Consider the following 9,707-nt stretch of genomic DNA (forward strand, 5'->3'; position numbering starts at 1 on the left):
GCCCCGCGGCGGCCCCCTTTGGTCCATCCAGAAAGAGAATTTAGTCAACAATTTATGATTCACAGAGGTCAGCCGGCAAGTCGCATCGTCGTCGGTCTTCTCGAAACACACAAAGATCTTAACTCACCGACCGGCCGCCGGGCCGCGCGTCAAAACCATCCACACTACTTTGTGTTGTTCGTCTTCTTCTCTGGCCGCGCGGCTTCTGCCCCGCGCGCCGCGCGGTGAGACCTAAGAAGTCAGCAGCGCTGCTGATCCGCCCCGCCCGACAACAACAAGGTCTTCCACACAAACAAATGACAAGCTGCTCCCCCGGCCATTGATAGCGGCTCTCGTGTTGTTGGTCACATTCAATTATAACAAAAGGGTGTGGTGGCGCCGCGCATGAAAGGGCAAGGTTACTCTCCGCGCGCGCGGCGTGGCGTGGCGCGGCGTGGCGCGGCGTGGCAGGCACTGCCTGTCATCGCACTTACGCCCGGTCCAAATTGGTCTCCCCAAGGGCGCCGTGTTTCCTAACCCATTCAACCCGATGAGAAATGGATTTTCTTCCTCCTCCTTTTCCTCCTCTCCTTGCGGCGCGCGAGTTGCTCTACACGACATACCCCCCTCCCCCCATTTATTTTTTTCTCTTTTCGCCGTACTTTAGCGCGCCCCGCGTGGCGTGAGGCCGCGCCGCCTCCGCAGCCGGGTCTGTCAGCCCCCTCTGTGGTTGATGGGTACGACACATAGTCAAGTCGTCGGCGCCACAGTGGGATTTTGCCATGACCCGATGAAACCGCAATTTTAAAAAGGCCGACCCCTCTCCCCCCTAAAAACTACCAGAGAGGTTCAAAACGCCAGTGAAGGCGAGCGAGAGGTAAGAGGCCGACGGTCCTTGCGGGTGACACGGGCGTGGCTCCCACGAGGTATGAGCGATCCCTCCCTTCTCGGTGCTCGCAGCTTTCGCCACGGCCGGCGGCGGGGCCGCGGTGGCTGAACCCGGCTGACAACAGGTTGCCGGGCCTGCGGCAGCCTACGGCAGCCTACGGCAGCCTACGGCCGGGGCTCACTCACTTCCTGGCCTGCCCGCTACCCTCCGTACATGGGCACGGCCCGGGCACGGCCCGGGCACGGCCTGCAGTGTCGGGACCGTCAGGACTGCGCCAGGCCGGCTCCGCCGCTGCGCCGTACGCAGCGAGCAAGGCGGCCGGACACGTCATTTTTAGCGGGCGACGTAGATATCCACGCGGCTAAGTTTCTATTCTGATAAATAGAGCGCACTCAAACGCAAAATATAAGTCGCCTTACCATAGAGAATGGATATGGCTAAATCTACCGGGATACATTCATCTGTGGGTCACTACCCTGTACAGCTACTGAGTTCGAGTAACAAAACGTGCCATGACAAGAGTGCCGCCTGTCGGCAGATAGATGGACGAGCCGAGAGGGTTGGACTGTGGGCCGCTGACCAGCAGCGCCAGGCCCGAGGGACTCAGCTGCTCGGAGGCCAGCCACCCCGAGAAAAGAAAGGCCACAGCCGCTCTTACACTTTAACGTCCCGATCACAGTCGCGTAACTGCGCGCCGAGCGCCGCGCAGTTACCTGGCCGCGGGGCGCCGGGCCGCGCCGCGCCAACGACACGGCGGTGTGCGGTTATTTGGTTGGCAGCGCCGGCGCGGCGGCAGTGGCATGTCCGATGCAGCCAATGGGCCGGAAAATGCTGTCCGGGAACACACTTCTGAGTCAGTCACGGATGGGATACGCTGCTAGTGCCCGACAACCTCGACACGGTGGTGCGGGAGCATCTCCGTCTTGTCGGGCCCGCTGCAGCAGCCCGCGGAAGCGCAGAGGCCGCATTTCTCCTCCGGCCGCCGGCCGTTCGATTTCGATACATCGCTCTAGCAAGTCGGAATATATATCGCCGGCAGTCGAGTCGGGCGCGAGCAGGTAGCCCCGGCCGACATGACGCCACCGCCTCGCGGCTTCCTCATCGTCCTCATGCATCACCTTGCGCGCCTTCCTGCGGCCGCCGCCGCCGCCGCCCCTTCACTCATTTCAACACATTCTCCCTCAGCAGCGCGGCGAGCGAAATGCACTCCGGATGCATCCGCGAAGGCCAGCCCGGCCCCGGCCGCTCAGCTCGTGATAACAATAATTGTCCGTCCGCGGAGCCGCGCTCCAGCGGGGCCCGAGCGAGGCAGGGAGGGAGGGAGGGAGGGAGGCAGGCAGGAAGGGAGAGGGGTGCGGGCGAAGTCTACCAGGTTAAATTAAATATGCGGTTCATTCGGAGGGAAGTGCCCGCTGGCGCGCTGGCGCGCTGGCCGCGCTCTGGTCGTGATTTTCAAGAAGTGGGATATGCCTTGCCACCAGCGTGCGGGTCCGGTGACGCAACCAGAGCTTGACGTGAGCGTAACCCCGGCGGAGCCCTGCTGGCGGAGGGGGCCACTGGGACAGGCAAGGCACAGGTACCGCGATACGCGCACCGCGCGGACCGCGACTTTGTGGCAGTGAGGCGGCGGCATTACGGCAATAATGCATTGGCGGCGATTGCGAATTATTTCTTTGGGTGCCGCGAATATATGTTGCTATGTTGCCTATATGTCGCCATGTTGCCTATATGTCGCCATGTTGCCTGAATGTCGCCATGTTGCCTATATGTCGCCATGTTGCCTATATGTCGCCATGTTGTCTATATGTCGCCATGTTGCCTATATGTCGCCATTATAACGACAAATTGGGAAGTGCGAGTGCGATTGGCTGAATAACTTCTTGGATCACACAATTGAGAACTAGAACCAGACGACGGCCACCGTGTTTGATCTCGCGCACCGTCCCGCTCGGCGAGATGGAGCCAGGGACGCGTCCTCACCTTCAGGGGTCGTCTAGGAAGCACGTCTGTTGTCCTCGGGTACAACATCAGCAAAGTTACGGGAGCTGGGCCAGAGCCGGGCGCCTGCGAGAGTCGGGGTAGGCCACCCCGCAGTACACGCATGCACTGCAGGCGAGATGTTGCCTACCTAGCAGGCGCTATGGGGCCGCAATTGAAGGAGCGCTTTGTCGGTTTTGTTCGCTGGAAACGAACGTGTGAAGTGTGTGAATGTCACACACTTGTAGGTGTGGAGTGTGTGAATGTCCCTTCGTTACACTCGAAGGGGTGAAGGTGTGATTTTTCCTTTAAAAGTTCGCATACTTGCGCCTCCATGTGTACGAATAGTGTTCACACACCTACCTGGATGATCCACTACCTCTCCCTGACCCGCCCCACCCATCTCTGCAGCCGCAGACGCACGTGCGGCGCTTCCAGATTCACTTTCAGATTCGCCTCTAGATTTGTGCCTGAGCTGAGCCCGGCTCAAAGCAACGGCCAACGGTCAGCCCGTGCAGATGATCATGTATACGAGGACATTCGAAAACTGCAACACCAGCGCCGGCGCGATGCAGTCTAAGAGAGAAGAGGGGGTGGGGGGCTAGTGCCGATCGCTCATTTACTATAAATGCAAGCTTAGGCGATACCAATATTTTGATTTTATAAATAATTCTGTATTTTATGTACTCTGATTTTATTCGATTTTTTCTGATTTTTGTAGGGTGTACAGTACACACGAATGAACCCCTCGGGTGGGGCAGTGCAGTGCAACTCGGTGCAACCACCACGGACACCCGACGAGAAGTGGCAATAAAAGCGCACCTGGAGTGTCGCTGCCCTGAAAATGTCACACAAGAAGTGTCTTCGGCCGCCGCCGCGCTGCGCCGCGGGGCTCGCTTGGGCAGGCTCGGCCGGCGCCCGGAGGAGTAGACGTGCGATATCCGGAAGTCGGCGTCACATCACATCACCACGGCCGGCCGCCCCGCGCACATGTGGCTTTGGCGCGAATTTAGAGTGAAAGGAAGTTTTCTGCGAGCCGCTTCCACTATCTCCCTCGCCCCCTCGACTTGTCAACGTATCCGCGAGCGTTACTTTGTAACGCAACACCCTGCCCTGGCAGGCCAGGCTCGGCTCGGCTCGGCTCGCCCGCCGTCTCTTCGCCGAGGAGAGGAGATTTTATCGGGCGTGTGTCCCACTTTTTCGCCTCACCCGGCGTTTATTTCCACACACACTCACACACAGACTCTCACACACACACACACACACACACACACACACACACACACACACACACACACACACACACACACACACACACACACACACACATACATCCAAGTCCATCAAGTGCGGAGTGGTCGGGCGGCGCGGCGGGCCGCGTGTCTGCTTCCTCCGGAAACAATCTAGCGGCATGGCAGCCATGACGGCGCCGGGCCCGGTCCATAAGGCGAGCCCCACGAGCCCCCCAGCGGTGCAGAACCGGCTGCTGCGCGCTGCGCGTCGCCCCGCGGCCAGCGGCAGGGCCTGCCTCGGGGCTGCTCGGGGCCTGCAGCCCGCGCGCCGCCCCCGTCGGCTGCCCCGCCCGGCCTGTCGGGTTGCGTCACGGAAGGGCTGCGGCCGGCTAGGCGGCTGGCTAGGAGGCGGCCGTGTACGCACGCATCCGCGCCAGAAATCCGCGCCCTCGCTCCTCCCGCGCGCTGATGTATGTGCGACGCTGCAACAGCCGGCAGCAGCAACCGCCCCAGCCCCGGCCCCGGCAGGTGCAGCGCACCCGGAACACTATCGGGACGGCTGAGTGCTCTCATTCTGTAGGCACACGCGACATCGGTAGGGCGGCGATCTGGGGGCGGCCGATACGTACAGGGGTTTTGTACAGCGAATGGTTCACCTCGCAGCCGGTTCCCAAGGGCTGACCTCGCGTCGAGCTCGAGAAAACTCGCGCCCAACCCGTTAAAAGGCGAAGAAAATTCGCAAAAACTCCACGTATCACTCGGTTTGGATTCAACTCGTGAACTCGCTAAAGCGCCATAGCCCCTTGGGTAGGCAAACCGGCCCACAACTGCGTCTACTCTGAATAACCCGGTACTATCAGCGCAAGCGCAGAAAGTGTTGAACCCTTTCTGCTTAGAATATGTACGTCAGAGGGGTTCAATTCTTTTTGCGCTGATAGTACACCTATTTTGGGAGAGGGGGACCTCTCGGCGAATACTTGATGTCCCACGCGGCACCGCGGGATCACCCGAAGCGTTGGTGCGAGGGACGTGGTCAAGCCCGATCGCCTTTGGGACCTCCCTCGGGCGCTCCCAGATACGCCCTCAAAGTAGCCTTCTCTCTGCAGCGCCAGCTGCCAGAGAGTAGGCAGCCCAACAAACATGCGTAGCGCCCGGTGGAGCGTGCAACACCCAGTACATAGGTGAATTTATATTTTGAGGTACAAAGTACAGTATCCCTTAACATGGGGTCTTATGGGCACTACAGCAAAAAAGTACAACGATCATGTACCTCATCACTACAAACATACCGTCCTTTTGCTGTACTTTGGTACAGTATTTTTGACAGTGATGAAGCGTGGTTGGCGTGTTTACAACGACGCTGACGTACACCCAGTTTCACAGACTAGGATTTGTTGTGGCGAAGAGGTGACCCCGAATCCGAAAAGAGGGGGACCCTTCCCTCCCCCGTCTCGGCGATAAGGACTCGGGCGATGAATACTACTCTGTATGTATCTGGACGCTCCGCGCTCCGCCACTCGCCGGGCAACGCACCGACCCCGCCGGCAAGTAAGTATGTACACCGCAGACAATAAACCGAACAGCCCGCCCAAAGAGGAGGGGCGGGGTGGGGTAGGGCAAGGAGAGGCGGGGCGCGCCCGACACACCTTGTAATCACTGTCCCTCAACGCATCGTGCGGTTGGGCCCTTGTGGGTCCCGCCCCGCCCGGGCAGCACGCTGCAGCGCGCCGAGGGCTGGGCTGGGGTGCTGCGGGTGGTCCGGGACGACTGCGGCTGTGGAGCCATCTCCTCAGGCATTCGGCACACGGAGAGAGGACGTGCCAGACCGTCGAAAATCTAGTCAGATTTAGGTTTAACGTTCGAATAATGCGCTTTGTTTGTGCCTCGAGTAGGACCACTGTTGTAGTGCTCAAAAAGACCCCAAGCAGTTCATTCAGCAGTTTGAGGGAGAGGTCAGAGGCGCCCAGGGTCGGGCAGCGTGACTTGCGACGCAGCGATCTACGGTCTACGGGGTGTGTCGTAAAGCTCGGCCCGAGTGAGACAGGTCGGCGATCGGTCGGTCAGAGCGGGAGGGGAGCGGGATGCATCATAGATTGCCTTGCCTGCATATAGGTTGGTTTTCTCACGCGCAAATTGCCTATTTTTCATGAGGCTTAAGGGCCATCTACAATGCAGCAGAGTAGGAAAGAGTAGGGCGTGGGGAGTGACGAAGTGGCCCCGTCTGAGCGCCCCGCGAAGTGATAAGTCGCGATTCGCGACAACTCGAATGCCTCGCGATGAGGGTATGAGGGTGACTCGTGAGGACATCCGCGAAGCATCCCCGTGGTGTGGTGTGACAAACCGTCACATATCACTTCGCGGGGCATTCGCGAGGAGCATCCTAACCTCACTTCCCTTACTCTACTCTTAAACCCTACTCCACTCCCATTGTAGATCGCCCTTTACTAGAAACGACAGGGGTACGAGGTACCCCCACCTCTTGCGAAAGCGCCAGATTTGTACTATTCGAAAGGCCACCAGGCCACACAGTTGTCGGCGGCGGCGTCCTCGGAGCCTCGGGGTGTACCCTCCTCCTCCTGTACACGACGACAGCCCGCGTGCGCCCGACCCGGACGGCCAACTGTAACTGCTGTAACTGTGTCTGCCACACGTACTTCATGCGAACGGCCGGGCCTCAGGCAAGACCGCCCAATTTGAACTTAGGGCGTCCCCAAATCCTCGGTTTGGGTTGCTGCGTCTCTCTTTTCCAGTGAGCGGTGCCGTTGCGGTGGTGCGAGGCGAGGACACAACAAAACACCCCCGATCCTCGCAGTGGGCAGACCGGAGCAGACCCTCCGCCGGCCGAGCTTTCTCAGAGCGGAGCCCTGACCGGCCGGGGCGGGGCGGGGCACCGACACGGGCGGCAACATACATCACACACGGCCTCGCACATGACCCACATGACCGGCTCGCCTCGCCCCGCCCAAGCGAGTGTCCTTACCTCACAACTTCTTGTCGTCCTCAGGGCGCGGGGCAGGGCGTGGTGTGGAGCCGGGCTGGGACACGGCTAGAACGACGACGACGACGACGACGAAGAGCTCGGCGTCGAACAGCGTCTCTCCGTACTCTTCTCCTCCAGGCTGCGAGCTCCCGATGACGGCTGTCGCAGAGTTAGTGCTCCGAACTGCACACCGCCGCGGTCCAGCTTTCCAGCGCGAGGAGGCGCAGTTTCGAGGTTATGTTAACAATACACAGTTTTCTCAACGGTTCTCGGATGTGTTTTGCACGTTCACGACAACGGTGCTCTATCGAGGGATGACAATCCACGAGGGTCGAGATGTGTTGTATCCAAACCGCGGAAGAGTAAACAACAAAAACACCGCAAGCAAAACCGGCCCCACTTTTCATCGGCCGAGTAACCGAGAAACTGTTGCAGTCGCATCAAAACAAACAGCATGGCGCTTGTGTGAGTGAGTCACCGACCCGCCACCAGGGTGGTGCTCTGACCCGGCGAGGGGCGGGGCGCGGGGGACTCAAACGGAACGGAGCAGATGATTTGTTTGCGAGGCGGTTGGCGTGGTATGTGACAGCCATAACTGCAGCTCCAAGTAAGTTTACATGCAGTTTACATGTAAACCCACTGCATCGCTGTGACTTTACTTCACGGTACCAATATTTGAACGTAGCATAACCTCAACCGTCGGTGTTACCCCCTCCCCCACAATGTTCGAGGGTTCATCAACTTTGCAGTTGAATCGACTCTACGCTCGGATACGCCTATAAGGTAACTAGGCTAGAACCCGGATTCAGTAGAAGGCAATGAGAACAAAACTGGAACTGAAAGTAGGAAAGGCCCCCGCACTCCACCCCGAGTGTAAGTAAATGTAGCGCCCAGCCCAGCGGTTTGTTTAACCAGGTAACATTTGGAGAAAAGGCCTCGCGCATGTTTGGTTTCATCCCTCCTAACAACTCGTCAAAATCAGTAGTCAATATAATGACCGGTGCGTACAGACGTACCAGGTGTGAAAGAGCCGAGGCAGGGCAGCGGGTTTGCTTACTCCGTCCGCCCCCTGCTTTCCAAGAGTGATCGCGCTATAGCGCTATAGCGCTATAGGGTATACCCTGCGTCCCCCGAGGATTAGAGCGAGGTTCCAGTGCAACCCGGACCACGTCTCTGCGACCCGAACCCTGCAGCGACCGCTCTGGCACACCCGGTGCAAGTCGCTAGTCCAAATTTACAGCGTAGCTCTCGTGTTTCTGGCAAGCGAAGGCCGACGGACGGGCGACTGCGACTGGCGGCATGCGCCCGAGAAGCAGGCAACCTAAGCTACCCGCACGCGCGGCGGGTCGCTTGGGGGCCTGAGGCGGGGCAGGCCCCCTCCCCGCCAGACAGAGCATTGACGCTCTGGACGGCGGCGTCCTGCCCTGCGCCCCGATATGGCGGCCCTGATTGGTTTGTTGTCCGGCGCCCGACGAGAGCGATTGGGGCTGGTGGACGTCGGACAGAGATGGGCAGTCTCTCTCGCACCCGCTCGGAGGCCGATGCCATCGATATGTGCTCTCGGGAGACGCGGGGCGGCGGCGCCGGCGACCGCGCGGCCAGCGGACGCCGAGCGGAGGGCAGTCATGACCACGACGCCATGAGCGCGCCGCGAGAGGACGCCGCCGACGCCGCCCCGGCGTCCGGCCGGCCGGACCTCACGGAGGTGATCCTGGTGCTGGACGAGGAGCGGATCGTGACCAAGGCCACGGCGGCCGGCGGGCTGGCGCCGCCCTCGCTGTCCGGGTCGCTGTCCGGGTCGCGGAGCATGCTGGCCGGCCCGGGCCCCGGGCCCAGCAAGCTGGTGCACGACTTCACGTGCCGCAGCGACGCCGAGCCCGCGCCGCGCGCGCACTGCCACCGCCACATCGACACCGTGTTCGTCGTCGTGGTGCTGCTCGCCATGCTCGTCCTCGTCATCGCCGAGTGCGTCTCCATGAAACGGTTCTGAACGCGGTGAGTAGCGCGAGCGTTGCCCCTCCCCGCCGATCCTGATTCATGCAGGTGTGACAATAGTGCTCGTCTTTGACTTTCAGCCCCCGGGATGCAGCGTGCGGTGTGATTGGCACCGGGACCTGGACCGCCACTGCCAGGCGCGAGATCGCCGCTACGCTGCGTCCCCCGAGGATTCGAGCAAGGTTCCCGTGCAACCCGGACCACGTCTCTGCGACGCGAACCCTAGCAAGACGAATCCGAACTCTTTCAATTCGGAGGTACCCAAGAATATCCGCGCGACGGTCGATGCCGTTGTCTGCATCGGGAGAGGTACCGGCGGCGCGACGCTGGGGCTGCGCCTGGGAGAAGTGTGTTCCTCACCATGAGCGAGACGGACGTATACGGACTTTTTATTTCCTCTCATCTCAGCTACCGCTATTGATCCGAGAGGCTGGCGGGCCGAATGGTTCGTTTGAGTACTTTGGAGATGTCAATAGAACGGCGCAAGGACGATCACAGCGCGGCGAGCGGAGCGAGGAGGGACGGGGCGCGGCGGGGCAGCGCCTTCGAGCTTACACTCGAACCAATTCACAGCAGGCCAGCCGGGCACGTGCGCGATGGTATGGGAGGGTCTTCAGAGAGTGCAAAGGCAGAGACCTGGTGTTTTTATATTAAA

The 9,707-nt window shown here is 60.3% G+C and overlaps 3 protein-coding genes across 4 annotated transcripts in view; 1 reads left to right on the top strand and 2 right to left on the bottom strand.

Annotated features, from left to right (window-relative positions):
• Positions 1–7,506, bottom strand: part of LOC113206979 (uncharacterized) — a 32,932-nt gene extending 25,426 nt beyond the window's left edge. For both annotated transcript variants that reach the window (XM_052264267.1, XM_026423300.2), the window contains exon 1: positions 7,058–7,506. The gene's annotated coding sequence lies outside the window, so the exon portion shown is untranslated. The remainder of the gene's footprint in view (positions 1–7,057) is intronic.
• The window catches only part of LOC113209848 (glycerophosphocholine cholinephosphodiesterase ENPP6), a 29,020-nt gene that overhangs the window by 4,736 nt on the left and 14,577 nt on the right, over positions 1–9,707 (bottom strand). The gene's annotated exons all lie outside the window — the stretch shown is intronic.
• On the top strand, positions 8,544–9,701 carry LOC113206971 (uncharacterized). The gene is made up of 2 exons (XM_026423285.2): positions 8,544–9,052; positions 9,133–9,701. Exon 1 carries the CDS (start codon positions 8,565–8,567, stop codon positions 9,045–9,047), a length of 483 nt encoding a protein of 160 aa, XP_026279070.2. The 5' UTR covers positions 8,544–8,564; the 3' UTR covers positions 9,048–9,052; positions 9,133–9,701.

Source organism: Frankliniella occidentalis, unplaced genomic scaffold, assembly GCF_000697945.3.
Source record: "Frankliniella occidentalis isolate FOCC.00 unplaced genomic scaffold, Focc_3.1 Scaffold17, whole genome shotgun sequence".
Classification (NCBI taxonomy): Eukaryota; Metazoa; Arthropoda; class Insecta; order Thysanoptera; family Thripidae; genus Frankliniella; species Frankliniella occidentalis.